The sequence below is a fragment of the Atractosteus spatula genome, chromosome 2, assembly GCF_055471065.1.
Source record: "Atractosteus spatula isolate fAtrSpa1 chromosome 2, fAtrSpa1.hap1, whole genome shotgun sequence".
NCBI classification, from domain to species: domain Eukaryota; kingdom Metazoa; phylum Chordata; class Actinopteri; order Semionotiformes; family Lepisosteidae; genus Atractosteus; species Atractosteus spatula.
Window position 1 is genome coordinate 9308012 of NC_142707.1, and position 18401 is coordinate 9326412.

The window sequence follows — 18401 nt, forward strand, 5'->3', positions numbered from 1 at the left end:
AAACTGCAGCAGGGGCTCTAAATTGTGCATTTTAATTTAGCTTGCTAGTACATATTTTTAACGTATTTGTAAGTCTGTTTGAACTGTCAATCGTTATCACCTTTGCAGATGCCGGTTTACAACAGGAAATTGTTTATTCAACCCACCTTTGCCACTGAAGAAAAGATTATCTGCCAGTATACCTGCAACCCAGCTGAGCAGCTCTTTATACTATGACCTAGCACCACAGTGCCAGAGCTTCAGAACCCACTTCTGGCCTACTGACCAGTGCTGCTATTCCCTGGTCAGCCACGGGGTGGTGCTAGCGTGCACTGGATATTATCCCACCAGGACTAAGAAAAACCCTGTACAAACTCAGCATAGGACTGGGGACTCCCAGTTTACAAAGCGACACAACAGGGATCAAAAGCTGTAACCCCTAGAGAGCATGGCTCACCCTGACCCTGGTGAAACCAGTTTTGACATGAATATACAGACGCACAGGGTGTAGCACAGGGTGATCTGTGTGGGGCAGGCATACGTCCTTGTGTGAACAGGAGGAGTGACAGTCAGGCTGCAGAGAACAGAAGGAGGGATGCAGACAGAGGGAGAGAGGAAAGAAGGATGTACCTTGATCCCATCCACTGGATTATGGATAACAGTGGTCTGAGGCTCCTAGAGAGAGAGAGAGAACAAGAGAGGAAGGAAGTGTGGGTGTGGTGGGGGTGGCGAGAGGTGAGAGACAGAGAGATAGAGAGGAAAGTGGTGAGAAGCCAGAAGAAAAAAAATTGAGATGGAGAAGAGAGCAAAGGGGAAAGAAAAGGGCTTCAGCTCAGAGAAAGAGAATTAAAGGTTCCAAGAGAAGAGGTTAAGGGATGGGGGATCGATCCAAGAAGACACCTTAAGCCAAAATAAAAAAGAATAGTAGCACGCAGGGTAATGAAAGCCGTGCCCGCAGTTAAGGCTGTGTTAATAACTCTGCTTTGATCGAGCCCTGTCTGAGAACTGTGGGCAGCCCCACACTTCAACCCTACTTAACTGAGCAACCCCTCTTAGACCTCAGAGACCAGCGGAGCGTCCTAGTCCCAGGCAGCTGGTGTACACCCTGCAGCATGTTGTATCCTTCAGCACGGGGCCCTTGCTGTAATATTAACTCCCCAGAGTGCGCTGACCATAACAGTATAACAACGTCTGCTGCAGAGCAGCGCGGCACAGAACCACACTACATTAAACAGCTCTTTATGGACAAAAAGCTCCTGCGTGCAGTTTAGCTAAAGTACGTCTACTACACAGACCTCAACACGAATAACTGCAAAAGCAGCCCTCCACACTGATCTGCACAAGCTGCACAGTCTGCGCAGGCTCCTGCCCGGGAGTGCGGAGACAGTAAGCTAAGCCTCTGTTTGTGTTGGTGTGAAATGATGCAATCTTGGATCATTAAGAGCTTTCACTGAGGCCTCGTGATTAACGGTGTTCTGCGGGTAAGTGACAATAAATCTGGTTCATGCAGTTTTAATGAGTAACAAGTCCTCTGCGCGCTGCTTATTAATTATAGATACGGGGCCCTCTGGCTGAGGCGGCGCGGAGCCTTGGAGCAGGAAGCGCCGTGGTTACGGCGGGGCGGCAGTGTTGAAGGCCACAGGAGGGGTGCCGACTGGCCTGCCGCGCAGCGCTGTGCTGCCTTGTGGTGCGGGGGGGGGGGCTATCGTGCTGTGCGGCGAGCACTGTTGCATTGCCAGGAACCACAAGAAGCCCGAGTGACTGACTGCAGTGCGAGCTGCAAGGGGGACAGGAGCTACAAACAAGAGGAGGCCTGTCTGGCCTGTCTCCGATCCTGCTGATCTCGCTGATCCACGGGTCTCTGGAACGGAGTTAAAGGAGGTCAACCGGCTTTGCATGTTTATTTCAGAAAGCGGTCCAATTCCCTCACTGATCTCAGTGGTATAGACCAGGGATGCTGGGACGGTCACTGGAAATCTTTTCGGTTGTCCATCGGAATGGACGCCCGCAGCTGGCCGAGGCCCTACCCCCTTCCTCTCGCTGGCTCCCTATGGCTCGGTTTCTGGCGCCTGCTCTCGGGCCTCCCTCTCCCTTCCGCACAGCTCATGACCACGTCCCGCTGTGGTCAGGGAGAGGAAACCTGTTGACCCACTTGGCCACCCCTACGCCTCTGTCCCTGTGTGGCTCTCCAGAATCGGGATCGGGCAGCGGAGACAGGAGGGACCCCCTCAGACTCCGAGAAAGGAGAAAGGCCGTGATGCCGGACTGGATGAGGCTCCACAGCAGACGCCCGTTGCCCGTTAAAGCTCAGCTTCCGTCTTCTTGTTTCCAGGTTGAAATGATCAGCGCACGGAGGCGGTGCCGAACCGCGGCTCAGTGTCCGAAGAGTTCCAGCCTCGTGGTTGCACCCGCCTGCCTGGTTTCTGTGACGCGGAAAGGGCGTGGTGTGTGGGCGCTAGCGCCTCCGTCTCTGCCCGTCGGGTCCGACGCTCCGGGCTGCTAGGCGGTCCGACTTGCTGGCCTCTGAAGTTTCCAGCAGTGTTTTTACTTCGCTTGCCTTTTCTTCTTGTTCTCCCTACAGGTTTGGGGCGTGCACTGAGACTCCACTGCCACAAAGGCAGGCACATCTCCTGCCTGTATCCCCGGGAGCCTGGACTCGTTTAGATGCTCTTTTGGACACTTGTGCTTCTTTCCGCCTTATCCGTCAGGCTTTCTTTGGGGTGGACACTGGTTCAGGTGGTTTAACGCAGGAATATATGTTTCAGTAGAAAGATGTGTTCCCACTTTGCCGATATCCCACTGAAATGTATATATCAGCCTCACAGTCATTTCCTTTAGAGCACTGTATATCTGATATGGACCCTCTCACTGGACAAAACCGTAACATAATCTGTATTACACTGCTTACCTGCTGCCAACAGGTCTCCCTGGAAAACAGATCTCCTCTCAGAAACCAGTCACTCTGTCTCTTTCATTACACTGACATCATCTCCATGACAACTATCATCCTCAACAACTGCAGCTACAAACACCGGTAATTAGGGATCAGCAGAGTACCTGGAGTTTCATGATAAAGGAAGATGACGGATAGAACAAATGAAAGAAGAGGGAGCTGTACGATTCCCAGGGGTGAAATTCCTCTCGATTTTAACACTTCGGCAGTTTTTAACTAATCTGTCATAAAGACACCTTTGCTGGCTGAGCTTGCTTTCACCCAGTCTGTGTTACTACTGCCTTGCAGCAGATGGTCGAGTCTGGAGCCACTTAGCCTGAGAACAACCAAGAGTGGAAATTCGGTATTAGCCTCCCAGTCCTTACAGCAAGAGCAAAGCCCTGTCAGATTGTCAGAAAGCAGCAGTTTTGAGACTGAGAAAATATGCCTGTGTTTAACCTTGGGTGCCATGCAGGGCCTGACGCAGACAGTCAAGCAGGCATTTAAATAATGGGATGCAGGAAGTACAGTGAGCACATTGCACTGCTCCTTGGGGTACTCATTTCCCGTAGCAGGGCTCCATTGAAAAGCCTGCGAGACACACTTGTGTTATAGCGCCCAACCAGAGGTCTCAGAGTTGCACTGGTGTGAAACGTGTGGTGCCTGATAATGGCCTTTCCCTCTGAATCCCCACATTCCAAAGTCTTGGCCAGCTCCAGGGCCAGCCCTGATATCTGGCGCACCTCAGACACGAAAGCTACTGCCTGCCGCTGAGGCCTCTGTAAAGCACTGCGCTCAGACACGCAAACCGTAGTGCACCACTCTTGGCATGCAAACCGAGCACCATTATCCTTCTGTACTTCACCGAGACAGCAACAGCACAGCAATTATTCAGAATCGGCTCAGGACCAAGGGAATGCAGAACTAATGACACCAAGCACCGCTTTAAAGAAGGTTAAAAGGATTAAACAGCAATAATTAGCATGAAAGAAAGGACATAAGAACCTGTCGGGAAAGTGAGACCCTTTGCAGAAGGTGTGAAACACAAATGTACAGTGAGACAAGTGAGACACAGGTGTAGAGGAACTGAATGGAAAAAAACTGTATGGAGAAGAACTCAGTGAGTCAATGCAGCACAGTTTCTTGATATTTGAAATCATTATTTCTGCTGACTGTTGTGGAATTCAGTCTGTCACATGCTCAGCAACGCAGAGAGACTTGTGATCAAATTCATTCGGCATAAATCAAGGTCATATGAGCTTAAATGAAGATGCTGTGTAGAGCAGCCTTCCTGAGCTGTGGTTGCAGCTAAAGCTCCCGTATATCATACCCACGCCCACTCATAAACATGCACCCCCTGCCCCACCCACACATTACAAATACAGCCATGGAACCCATTCTTCCCAGAGGCTCAGATTACAGAACGCACGGGTGTGATGTTTCACAATTACTTTCATGGCTGCATTGACTCTGGAGGGACACAACAGTCCTTCCTCTCACTTGTGGTTCTTCTATTTAGTGGGAATGTGATGGAAATGGCGAAGGGGATTATGGCACCTGTGATACACCAGTGTAAGAAGGCACCCGTGATACACCGGTGCACAAAGGCATCCATGATACACTGGTGCACGATAGCACTCGTGATACACAGGTGCACAATGGCATCGTCATACACTGGTACACGATTGCACTCGTCATACACTGGTGCACGATGACACTCATTATACACTGGTGCACGATGGTACCTGTCATACACTGGTTCACAGATGAGAAAGTCTGTGCTTATGACTTATCTGCAACCTTTCAGAAAAGCATGTGTCATACTGCAGCCATCTCTGTGGTGTGAGAGCCACTACATGCTCACCTGAAAGGGCAGCAGCAGTTCTGACATAAAGAAAATGTGCAACAGGACTGGTAACACTGACACACAAGCATGCAGCGCAGAAGTCACTTTCAGAGCCACTTTGAGCTCAGCGCAAATCTAATCTAACATCCCTGAATGGAGGTGCTGTACTGTACATTCCAATTCCCTTCTTACAGAAAGAACAGCACATCTGAAGACTGGAGCTACTTCTTCTGAGAGGTAGTGTTTAGTTTGAAAACGCATTTTCTTTTTAATTTATTATTTAAGAATTTAATTGGATTTATCTCACAACTATACATTAAAAACAGTGGCTAATTAAATTACACACCCATGTAGTGTGTGTTTACGATGTAAATATATGTGGGTGAGTTAACTTCATATACTGTATAATTTACCATGGTAATTTAAATGCACCACACAGTGTAAACATTAGGGTCTGCATAATTTGCATATACCCGCATCTATGCATGTGCAAAAGTGATCAAAACCTATTTTACGTCTTATGTTATACACTTTACAAAACACATACTGTATGTTATATCCAGAATCTTGAGAAAATATAAAACACAAGCTTAGAACAAAGATAAACATGTTCACACTGAAACAGCAGTGAAGACACTACTGTAGTGTATGGCCAGGCTATACTGTGTAGGGCACATAGACAAAGAGGACTGTCAGTAGCATATAGCCTTTTAGATCACTGTGGCACTAGTGGCAAATCCAATGACAGGAAATGGTCTATGGAGTTAGACAGAGACAAAAAACACAGACAGACAGAGGATGAGAGAACGAGAATGAGAAAGACAGATAAAGAGTTAAATACCAGAGCAGGAGAAGGGAGGTTTCCTTTTGGACTGGTGACTATGCTGTTTTTCGTGCTGTTTGACTGCGGCTGTGCAGAAAACACAACACAATGTTAAAATACGTTAAGAGAACACAAGAGACACTTTGCTGGTGCAGCTTGAAATCAGCTTACAGCTCCTCAAACCAGGTCTGGCCAGCCACAGGCTATGAAACTGTAGATTCACTACAGCGAGCCCAGTCACGTGATGACACGAGTTTATTCTCAATATCGAGTCCGATCATGAAATCCGATGAGCTCCTATCAGTAGGCAAGAGTGATTAGTCCATCACATGTGCTCGTGTGTCACAATGAGTCACATTCCCTGGTAAATGGTTCTAATGCACTTTTTTTACGCTACAGGTCTGTTCAGCCTATCACCTTCGCTACAATGGGACAAATGAACCAATCACAGGTGTTTGTTCACAAAGGCAGGTGCTGGGCTGTCCAGACATAAGCAGATAAGAACTCTCAGTTCTACAAAGCCAAAGCAGTGATCAGAGCTCTTGAAGAGCAAAGAAGTAGCTGTCGTTTCATTCCAGCTCACCAAGAACCGGATCACGATATGAGAAACCACAACATGAGAAAACGACATGGAGAACACAGGGCAGCACAAGAACAGAGACAGGAAGTGCCACTCACACGCCAGAGACATGTCACACCCAGGCACGGCCACACTCAGCGCACATGGCAGCTCTCGCGGGCACCGTCAGAATACTAAGACCACTGTGCACCTGCACCCGACTGATAAACTCACACATCACAGCCCGGTGGTAAAATCTGGTGGGTAGCGCAAAGGCGACATGCTGGTAAGAAGATGTCTGGAATCCCACTTTGTTCACTTTAAGCGGCCTGCCCATCCGCCGATGAAGACTGACTGCATTCGAAACACTTTGAAAATCGGCATTAAGGGGGTGGCGGGCAAAATGCAGTCAAACGTTCTATTTAAAGAGTTTAGCAGCCTGCTGGTTAAAAGGAAGGTTATGACAACACAAACAATGAAAAAAAAACATGAATATCTTTTAATGCTTCGGGAAAAGGAAGATATCAAAGCAGGAAATGGGACAGTCACTGATGCCAGAGCAAAGCTCATGGTTATCAGTTAGCATCTGGGGTTAAGGATGTTTTTGGCAGCTTTCACAATGATGTCTGACTCAATAATGGCTACTGAAGGCATATCTCATTCTCTCCATCTCGGATACTGCAAAACCTCCTGGATATATATCACGAATTGTTGAAATACAACCTCAAGGCCATGGCTATTTTGGAAAGCTGGGAATGTTGAAACTATGACCTGAGCGAAGATGCTCCAGTTTTTAGTTCCCATTTTTGAATGCAGGAGCAAAGGTATTTTTTTCCAGTTATCTGGCTCCCACTCACTCAAGGTCAGGCAAGCCACCCGCTGAGCATAGTGTTCTCCTCCAGCCCACCTGCTTCACACAGCCTGCATGTTTATAGGCACAAAAACGAGGTGTGAGATGCCTATCAGTATGTACAGGTACATATTAAAAATCCTAAGCAGAAATACAATACAACCCAGCACCCTGAAAGGTTAACGAATAAAATTCTTCCAAGCAGACTGCCTGTCCTCGATTTCCTCCACTCCTTTCTTTCACCTTCTCTCCTTTCCTCTCCTCCCCCCCCCCCCAGGCCCCCCATCGCTGCCTCCTTCCTTCAAGAGCAGAAAAGATCGCCGACAATACACTTTCCTTTGCAGAAATAAAAAGGCCAGCAGTCCTACTGGGAATACTGCTAGGATAGGTTATTACTCTGGCGACAGCTTTTAATACAGGCTGTGGGAAGAGGAATCAAATACTTGTCTTTCTTTGTGGTTTTTTTCTTGTGGATTTTTAACAGAGCTGGGCTAGAGGAAATTGGAAAAAAAGCTTTTCTAATCATTTAGTGTCGAACATTTGACATGACTTGGAGCCATCTGCCATATTTACCAAGAGGTTCCCTCCTACTGTTCTGCTTCTTTCTTTCCCATTATTAAGTCTCACTAAGTGTAACGTTACACATTCAACATTGTTTCTGGCTTTTAAGGCGTTAAATAATATGTCTCCATCATATTATTTGAACTCGCAAATCTCTTTCATGTTTACACTCCCTCAAGAGAGAAATTCTTCGACTCTCTAAAAATCTAAAATCAAAACTAACCCTCCATTCTATCCTGTATGTTCCTGTTTCATTTTTTCTTTTACTTTTTGTTTATCAGGATGTACAGAGTCCTTGGGTTTGGATTGGCACTTTATTAATAAGAGTTATTACTAAAACTCCTCATAATAATAATCCTATTTTGCAGCACTGAACCCTTCATTCTCTGAGTATTATCTCCCTTCTCTCCTTAAAAACCCTCTCCTCCACCTCTCTGTGTTTCGGTCTGCTCTGCCCTCCTCTGCACCAGCTCCTCTCAGTGTTGCGATCTGCAAGGCTTACTTGCAGAAGACACTCATGAACCCTTTCTGTCTTGTTGGCATTTGAAAGTCTTCACCAGTAGAAAAGGTCTACAAATTCTGAATCTGGGCTTCTGGCCTGGCAGGGCTGCAGAGTCGTGTCAAAAGACATTAGACTGCAGGATGTTGGTGGGAACTGGCCAGAGGTCATCTCACAGACAGCCTGATGTGAACTGTGAGGCACTGGAATTAAACCTCAAAACTTTTTCTTTGTGTGAATGTAAAAATGAACTGCAGTTTTAGTTTCACCACACCGCAATAAAATGTGTTTTTCATTAAACCCTTAACTCATTATTTTACAGATGTCAAAACATCATTATCTTTTAAAAATATACAAAACTGATAACTATCTACTAAGATAACTTTAACTATCTAATAAATCACTGAGCACGCCTTATATAAAACAATCATTTGACAACCTAATAACATCAGAATATTCTACATAGTTACATCAACTGGGCAGAGAGACCTGACAGGAATTAAAGCCCTGCAAATATTTCATTGCATAACAATGAAAACCTTTTTGAGTTACTGGCTGTAAGAAAGCATTGATTCTACAATATACGAGCACCTTTTACTTTCACTTTACACAAAAACAAAAATTCAGGCCCCGAATGGTTAACAGACACAGAGGAAAAGGACACAAGTCCAATATTTTTTCTTCTTTCACCTGTTTACTTCAGAACACTGCTGAGGTTTCTGAGGCTACAAAGCCATCTCTGCAAATAAGAAAAAGCTGTCTTCTCTTGGGTTGCAAGGGAAAAAAAATTAAACAAGAACATCTGTCACTCAGCTGAAAGCCACAGTAGGACAGCAGCTCTGCAATTCAATTGCATTTCAGAAATATAATCCACTGCCACTGGGACTCTCAGCTTCATAAAGATCCATCCGGACATCAGCAACAAACAGTAAGCTTGCTAACAGCAGAGCAAGAGTATAAGAAGTGCCCCACAGCTTTAATTTAAAAAATGCAAAGCACGAAAACACCTTTCCAGCTGTGGTCACCTATAATTTCAGTCACTGAGTGCACGGAAATTAACATCCCACCTCATCAATAACTTCAAACGCTCAATCACACGCTATATTGATCCTATAAGAAGCTTAGTCTAGCTTGTGCGTAAATGTCAAATACCATATAAAACCTGGTAAAATACCAAAGGAGATTAGAGTCAGCTTATCTGATAACTTGAAAATGCTTCATCAAAAACTAAATCTCAAAACAAAACAGTTCAATAGCAAGAGAAATACAGTCTCGCTGCACTCCCACTGTACACAGCAGGAAATTAAATTAACGTCACTTAATCCACAGTTTCACCTTAATCCCAATGAGAAATGTCAGTAATACCAGCAGCAACTGTACCCAGCTCACCCGCCCCGCGTCACCTGTATGTAAACCATCGAATGGCTTGGTGGAGGCACAAAACAGAGGAGGCACCATTCCAGCAAAAAAGATTGACTTACTCACCATGAACTGTTTTCATAAATGATTCGGAATGGATGAAAAGTTCGCAAGATGAAGAAAGAAATACAGAGGAACACGGAAGGTCAAACAAAGTGTTCCCCCTCAGAAAAAAAAAGGAAGCAAAAGCAACAAAAAGGAAAATAAACTCTGCGATGCAGGCAGGGATAGTGAGACGGGGAGCGAGGAAGAGAGGCGGAGAGATTCAGGAGAGAGATTGGGATTAAAAATGACATCCTCACCATGTACTGAACAGTAGAGCTTGATTTCCTTTTCTGGCTCGGCGATGGAGGGATGAAGAGGGAAAGAGAATGAGAGAGTGTGAATATTATGGAGAATGTCTAGCAAGAGTTTCCTGCTTTATTTCCAAGTATTTACTTTCTCATCTGCCCACTTGGTTTCTAACCCAATTTCCTGAGCTGTTCCAATCTCTTCAAGAGCAAATGAATAAATGTCTGTGAATTGGGAAAAAAAAAGTGACCGCTTCATCATAGTTTGTTTAGGCTTGCACATATTCTTTGCTTTCGGTTTGCATGGGGATACAGCACCTGAATTAAATCTGTTCAGGATATCACATTGCTAAAATGACTGAATACAAAAAAACATACACACACACAGGAAGGATTACACAGGTAATTGAGAGGCAGAGTCACACACTGTACATTATAGGAGTGACAAGTTTAGCACAGGATCAGGGAAAATTCACTTGTAATGGCACACCCAGGGGGCGCTGTTCTCTCTGCCCAAACCAGTGCCAGCCGAGGCACAGGCGAAGCCGAGCTCCAGTTTCTGGAGTGAACAAATGAACGGAGATCTTGACATGTGATCGCCACAAGAAAACCGTGATCCTCCCCTGAGGACGTCAGAAGAAAGCAGGGCCATGAAAATAAATGAAACGCACAAGGGATCGTGTCCAACGGTCTGGGGGGCAAACTGAAACCTGAAAGGCAGGGATCTCTCCAGCTGGGTTTTACAGAGAGCAGGGCTCACTCCTGCGGGAGATGGGCTTGATCAAGCAAGGGCCCGCTCACTACTGGCCACTATGGAGCAGAGACATCAACTATCACCTCAGGGTGTGGGGCTGCTGATCTATCCCTTTAAAGCTTCGTGCTTTAACCTGCCCTAGCTGGGACTCCAGAAAGCCAGCTCTGCTAGAGACTTACAAGCAGGGTACTTTGGTGCCCTAAATTATTGGGGACAGTTGGTGTTGTGCACCATTGGGGACGTCCTTCTATACCGCATCATTTTCCTTTGTACTTTGACAGATGGGCTTCGGCAAAAAAGCCCCCTGTTCCGCGTCCTGACTTGCGGGGAGCTCAAGAGTTTGAGCCCTTGCACGTGTTCGGCAGATCTGACATCATTCTACTATCATACCCAGCACTGTTAGAAAAACAGAACGATCAAAACAGCAGAGACAAGACGAATGATTAACAGACGGGAGTAAAGAAATGATGACTGCATAATAATAATAACAACAGTAAAGCAAACTTAAAAAAAGGCCAAGGACCGTGAGGGGCCGAGTGTGGTGTGTGTGCATGCCAGAGGAGACAGCGCAGCTCTGACAGGCCAGGACAGTGCCCCAGTGCAATCAGGCACAGTGCTGCAGGGGGCTGCATTAGGCAGAGGGAAAAAAAAAAAACCCTAGAATACCAGAATACGGGTACGCGGGGAGCTGGTTGCTAGGCGACGGACGAGGCGCAGTGGAAGTGGAGCGGCTATTTCTGTCTCAGTGTTTCCAGGGTTCAAACACACCAGCTATTCTTGGAACAGGAGTCACATTCCCAGCTGAACTGACTCACAGCACAGACAGAGGAGGTGTGCGGTGGGGGGGGGGGGAGCGGAGATGGAGAGTGATGGCGAGTGAGAAACAAGGGGAGGCAGAGAGGTACAGATGGAAAGAGGGTAGAACAGGAAGTGTGGGGACAGTGGCGGAGAGAGGGGAAAAGACAGGCGCGCGAGAGAGGAAAATGTTTCATTACCAGTCCCTCTTATTCTCTCGCGCTTACTTTTTTTTTACTTCCAAAACCTTTTTTAAAATAAAAACAAAAACGCACACTACCAGAGATGGGGGAGACTTTCTTTAGCATAGCCACTTCTCGAGCGGCCCTTGATATATGTACAATGCTATGACAGCTTATTCCAGCTCATCAAGGGCTTCCAACAGTCCTTTCTCGAGCCTGTTACTGACAGATAAAACACCTGCCCTACCTGTGAGCTCTGCCCTCTAGCGTCGGGGCAATACTCAAGGCGGCTCAAGCTGAACTGCAAACTGGGCGGGCAGGAAGAGTAAGATAACCCTAACCTCTGATCGTGCCCTGAAGAGCAATTATCGCAAAAGCCCCAGGTCAGTCCGAAGACACGGGAGGCTGCCACCAGTGTACGGTTTTAATCCAAGTGTTGTCAAAGAACTGGGGGAAGCACACAACCTGTATCCACAGTGCTGCAGGTACAGTACGTACATGGCTGTCTTGTTGGAGAGCCTGGGGTGGAGAGAGGGATGGAGGAAAGCGAGTGGAAACTGGAGAACTGAGGGATTCGTTGCGGACGGATGGAGTGATAAGGAAAGAGTCGCAGCCTAATGCACAGGCGGGCAATACCCAAGGCTACCCTTGGTGTGTAGTGCCAGGCTCCCCAGGGGCACGTGTCCTGGGCTCACCTGTACAGGTGATTATACAGGTGTTGCCTATGGGTTAAAGCTCTGCCTGATAAAATTAATCTGAGATCATCTCTAGACCAGGATCTGGTGACTTCTGGTTTCTGTTCCACCCACACAGCTGGTCGAATAATTTCATTAGCTGCATTACATACTAGTGCAACTGTAATACTTCTGCACGATAAACTAATTAAATTAGACTATCCAAGGAACTACCTTAAATGAAGTGAATGAATGTCTTGGGTAATTAATTGTTCAGGATTTCAGAAAAGTCCTATATACAGTACATCTAATTTAGAAAATAATTGAATTATTTGACTATTCGCATTGGAACAAGTACCAGAAGACACAAGGCCCTCCAGCAGAGACAATATGGGCTGGAATCATCGCTCCTTTTCGGATTTCAGATCCTCCCATTTCAATCACGAAATTAATTACATGAATTATGTTCACAGTAAAAAAAAACAGATGCTGTGTAACCTTTTGCTGTGTAAAATCGGAAGGGATTTTGTAGAAAAGAATGGAAAAAATCGTGTCCTTTCTAGGTAATTGCTATACAAAAAGCTTGCAAAACAAGGAATTATTTCCTTTTATTTGTATTTCCAATATTACTGGAGAATTGTGCTAACATTTGTCTCACACGTAACAGTTTTTCAAATAGGCACAGCCTTCCTGAGGTTAAGAACAGTATAATAGCTTATGCACGACAATCAGTAACATCAGAGTTGAGAATAGTCAATAATGAATCTGTGGGTTGCAGTATTGCCCAGCTGGAAGACGTGGGTGTAGCCGACACCAGCTCACAGAGGACCTTCAGGGGCTGAGGTGTTCCCTGAAACAGAGGTACAGTAAGCTAACACCAGCTATTCCAGGCCATGTCATTCCATTCCAGCTGGGGCATTACAGGCTCAAATTAAATTGTTTGTGACCTGTGGGGAACTTCAGAGGCATCCCATGAAAGGCAGCCTGTTGCACTTAACGTGAGCGAGCATTGTCTCTGGAATGAACCGTGCTGTCAGTGTCAGCTTACGGCATTAATAAACATAATGAGACAACGTCCCCATAAATCATTTATAAATAGCTCTAATAACGATCTCATTCTTAGATGGCGCCTCCTTAACCCCAAACCCCAGTAAGAAAACCGCTTCCAGTCCCTTCCTTTAAGAGATGCACGCCTGTGTGGGCCTACCTGCTGAAAGCTGATTCTGTGCCAGTGGACAAGACAATGACTCTTCCTTGGCCCTTACTAGCCTGAACAGGGATGCTCCAATCTGACTCTCAAACGCCAATGGTTTCTTTAGGTCTCTGTAGATTCTTTTATATAGCTTTTTATATTATCTATGGCTATACAGTGAAGAAAATCCATTCCTGCATTTCACCCTGACCAATACAGCAATTTATCATTGTGGGCACTGCCTGCACAGGTTGACTTAAAACCTGAACATCACACTTGCACTAGAAGAAGAGTGGACCTCAAACCTGAACACCACTGCAGCCCTAGAAAAAGAGAGGACCTCAAACCTGAACACCACTGCAGCACTAGAAAAAGAGAGGACCTCAAACCTGAACACCACTGCAGCCCTAGAAGAACAGAGGACCTCAAACCTGAACACCAATATGGCACTAGAAGAACAGAGGACCTACAACCTGAACACCACTGCAGCACTAGAAAAAGAGAGGACCTCAAACCTGAACACCACTGCAGCCCTAGAAGAACAGAGGACCTCAAACCTGAACACCAATATGGCACTAGAAGAAGAGAGGACCTACAACCTGAACACCACTGCAGCACTAGAAAAAGAGAGGACCTCAAACCTGAACACCACTGCAGCCCTAGAAGAACAGAGGACCTCAAACCTGAACACCAATATGGCACTAGAAGAAGAGAGGACCTACAACCTGAACCCCCCTGCAGTTACTAGAAGAACAGTCACCATCACTACAGCCCCAAACACCCTGGTACATAAAAGTACCAAGTCTCCATCAGTGACAAAGAGACATGTGGTGTGAGCATTTCACATCCCCCCTTCACCACACTCCTCAACACCCCGGCTTGTTTTAAAAAACTGCAAAGCCATTACCCTGTTGGCAGAAGACCTCTGGTCAAGCATTAAAATATGCGACACCGATGTAAAATGTCTTTTGTTAACGATGACTGCAAAAAAAAAAAGCACTTTCAAGAAATACAAAATGAAGCCGGTTTTATTCACTCCTGCACACTAATGAAGCTACTGCATTTAACTGCAACACTAGAACACTTTCAGATCCAACTTTTAATTTTAATGCTTTGTTTACTTTGAAGAGACGGACATACAGTACTTTATTTATTCATTCCACGTTTATAGCAATCTTTTTATCCCACCATTCTATTAAAATCTCATTTCCATTTTTGAATGGTTACAACTATGACTATGTCATTCTTTTTACACACCCATCTGTACCCTGGTCCCATGGGAGTCAGGTACCGTATGTGACCACTGCAGTATAGCTGCAGAATTTCCTTTTCAAATGTTCCGAGCAAACCATTTCTGAGTTCAACCGCTGGCTACATGTCGCCGCAGTGCATACATACCTAACCCCACAATGCTTCCGAAATCTAGCAGGATGAAAGCATGTGTTCTTATCTCGAGTCACTCCTCTGTGGCACACGGATGAAAGCAAAGGCAAACTGCATCCTAGGTTTTATCCAAAAATTCTCTCTGTGGCAACACAAGAGCTGTCTTGTTTAGGCCTCAGACACCTCCTTCCCAAAGTCTCAAGTAGCCTTTATACCGAACATCTTTCATAATGGTGTGATGAGGCGCTGAGCTTCTTGTCTGCAGCCCCTGGACCAGTGTGCTGCTAAGCTGTAAGTTCAGATGCAAATTTGGGGCGCGCTCGCCCACACGCTCCCCAACTCATACAGACACACAAGCCCACTCTCGCGTGCCTGTGCACACCCATCCATGAGCCACTGCTCACAGAGACAGAGCTAAATCTACACGCAAGAGCCCCCCCCCAAGCACTCACACGCTCGCACACACGCGCCAGCAACGAAACACACACAAAACACTCGAGACCTTAAATGAGATCGACAGAGGTGGCAGAGGCACACGCAAAGCCAGAGAGCCGCAGGGCAGGGTGGGGGGCAGAGGGAGTGGGAGAAGAGGCACAGAGGCAGAGAGAAAGAGGCAATCAGACCAGGTGTAGACGGTCTTACCTTCACGTCCGCCTTCTTGTTGAGTAAACTCTTGGCTGCTGCAGGAGGGAGAGAGACACAGACTCAATGGGAAGAACAGACACCGAGCACTGCAGTCTGGACAGACAGGACTGACCACAGCACTGAGCTCTGGGCCTTGTGGCAACACTACAGGGCAGGACTGAGGGCCCACAGCAGCACAGAATTAAACACGAGCAACACTTTTAATCAGCAACAGTGCCCTGCTGATTTCTCCACAGGACATGGACATCTTGATACCAAGAAACAATAATGCTGAAAAATCTCAGTGTAAGCGATCGAAAACAGCCAGGGGACAAAGTAATTAAAGACAAAAACTACAGTGAGTTAGACCTTTCTTCGTAGATGCACACTTAGGGTTTTTAAAACTTTTTACTCCAGTAAAAGTCTTTTCCCAACTTTATATAGTTGTTTCAAAATTTCTTTGGAGTGTTTAGAGGAGAAAAAAAATATTTGATAGCGTTTTCCATATCGATCAGCAGAATAAACAGAAAAACAATGCAGAGCCTTCATTTCTGACACGGGCTGGCGTTTGAACCATCCCAGACATCACACATTGTGCGTATGTGTGCATGGTTGCTATTGAGGACATGTTGCTGCTGTTGACCAGTTAAGATTAAATTGCGCATCCCAGCAAATCAAGTTGGACCTTGCTGCATCCAGCTCCCTAGTTGTCTAATGGAGCTCAGTAAGAAAGGTCATGTGGAGGAGTCGTCTCTGGTGTCCACCCTGGTCACTGTGCACAGTAGTGAGAGGGTCTAGACCCGGGCTGTCCGATCCTGGTCCTGAGGGCCAGTTTATCTGCGGGTTTTCATTCCAACTCAGCTCTTAACAAGCTGTAACCAGCCAATCGTTATTGGCTTAACTGGACTCATTAAATACCAGCTCCTGGCTCTTCAGGTGCTACTGCTTTATAGAGACCTTACAGACCTGCAGATACACGGCACTCTGGGACCAGGACTGGACAGCCCTGGTCTAGACACACACCTGTTTGCTCTTCTAGTTTAAGGCCCTTTATGTGCTCTAATGTGCTCTTGTTAAAATGACTTGAACTGCACAGCTTTTTTTCAAGTGACTTGAAATGCACTACCATGTGCCCAGCTCTACATTGACGGAGTATACAAATCCTCACTGCCTAACTACCAGAAATTCAGGTTTCAGACATCCCAAGTCTACAAAGTGTTGTTGTCCACATTTCTGGCTTTGTAATTTACACACTGAAAATCAAGTGCAGATGCAGTCTTTAAATCAGAGGGGCCTATCTCCGGTCCTCAAGGGCTGCTGCTCAGCAGGGTTTATACTGTAGGTCTCTTTAAATCTTCACAAGAATAAGGGAATTAGACAAATAATAAGCTCAATAAGATAAGTAAAGGCCTGGGTGAAAAGAAACCTTCTGGTCCTCCAGGACTGGAGTTATGCCCCTATTTAAATTATTATTTTTTCCATTACAGATCTCGGGCATTCATGAACATATGTAATTTTGTTCTCCAGACTGAGCTATTATGAGTTCACATTTCAGTTTTGTTGTGGCAATCCACTGAACGCTTCACAGCGAGATTATGAGCATCAGAATGAATTCTACAGCATGCTAAATGTTGTTTTAAGAAGAAACCTATCAGACAGTGCCAGCAGTTCCACTGTTTCATTTATATATATATATTACTTATGGATGACTCACACTCAAGGGCTGGTAATTGGGGTTATCATCTGCAGAAATTTAAAAGCAAAGAGGTGGAATATTTTAAAACTACATGGAATGACAGCATGTGGATCTCCCTCCATTAAGGCATGCTTCACCGGGACCACCCAATGTGTGCTACAGTGTGATTACAGCTCCATGGGGCCGGGGTGTGGCAGAACAGGGGCCAGACCCAAGCCAGTGGGGGGCACTGTTCCTCTGTAGCACAGGTCTGAGCAGAGACCTCCTTACCTTGCAACAAATTTAGAGGAGAGTCAAGATGGCAGAGGACAGAGGAAATGAAAAAGAGAGGTTATAAAGAGAGAAAGAGATGATACTAATCGACCATTATACTCTACAGTTTCTACAGAAAGAAAAGGGGAGGGTAGGGGGTTCATATCCATAGCAAAGTTAAAATAAACACCATCCGATTATCCATCTGATCATCTTCCCAGGAACAATAATCTCGCCTTTTTCATAACCATTCAGCTTTGTCAGTGCTGCAGCTACAGTGGGAAATGGAAAGAGAGGGGTCTGCCCATGCACAGAGGACTTTTTCACAGATTTTCAGAAGTGTCACAAACCGACTGGGCAGGGCAGAAGGGGGGGGGGGGGGCTACTCCAAAGCCCAAACCGCCTAGTGATGCCAAAAGACAACACCCCCTGGAAGATGGAGGTTTTTAAAAATAAACCCACTTGAGCCAACTGCCAACAACCAGTAAATCTGAGCAACCATTTCACAGAACAACGCAGAGGGCATCTTTTCGAGACCTACCCTGGAACTCCGTGCTGCTCATACAGAGATAGAGGCGTCTACTTAATCACCGGATTTGGGTATTTTTTAGCCTTGTTGACTTGGAACCTTTTATGATTAACAGTGATAATGGCACTGCCAACTTTGTGAGAAGAGGAAAAGACGACAGGAGGATGGCCTTCAGCTAAGAGTCCCAGCAGTCTGTCTCCAGGTGTCCCGGGGCGCAGGTGAGCAACGTTTCTCAAGGGCCTTGCCCACCTGTCAGCCGATCAGCCAGTCTGAAAGTCAGGGTTTGGGGGCAGTCGTCTGCTGTGTTCGGGGTTTGTGTTCACGATACGTGGGTTCAGGTGACGTGGCAACGTTCCAGACGCTCTCATTAAAAAAAACAACCCAGGGCCTCCATGTTTAGATTTCTTCAGTAAGCAGCTCCTTACTTTCATTGCTACCTGCTGTCTTGCTCACTGCCTGGGGCACCTGCTGAATATAAACCCCCATTTCTCCGTGCACTCCCCACAACTCTGGAGACCTCAGGGGAACCTGCTGCTTGAACCTGCTGCCATGTTCTACTCCA

At 46.1% G+C, this 18401-nt stretch overlaps 1 protein-coding gene across 19 annotated transcripts in view; it reads right to left on the minus strand.

Moving 5' to 3' along the window:
• LOC148839172 (calcium/calmodulin-dependent protein kinase type II subunit beta) overlaps window positions 1-18401 on the minus strand; it is a 79550-nt gene that overhangs the window by 22222 nt on the left and 38927 nt on the right. For 4 of the 19 annotated variants that reach the window (XM_088904887.1, XM_088904876.1, XM_088904895.1 and 1 more), the window contains 4 exons: window positions 15381-15418; window positions 9771-9803; window positions 5599-5667; window positions 610-654 (listed from right to left, as the gene is read on the minus strand). In XM_088904887.1, the coding sequence (XP_088761013.1) occupies window positions 610-654; window positions 5599-5667; window positions 9771-9803; window positions 15381-15418 (185 nt within the window). The remainder of the gene's footprint in view (window positions 1-609; window positions 655-5598; window positions 5668-9770; window positions 9804-15380; window positions 15419-18401) is intronic. The other 15 variants (XM_088904935.1, XM_088904883.1, XM_088904944.1 and 12 more) reach the window with 9 other exon arrangements.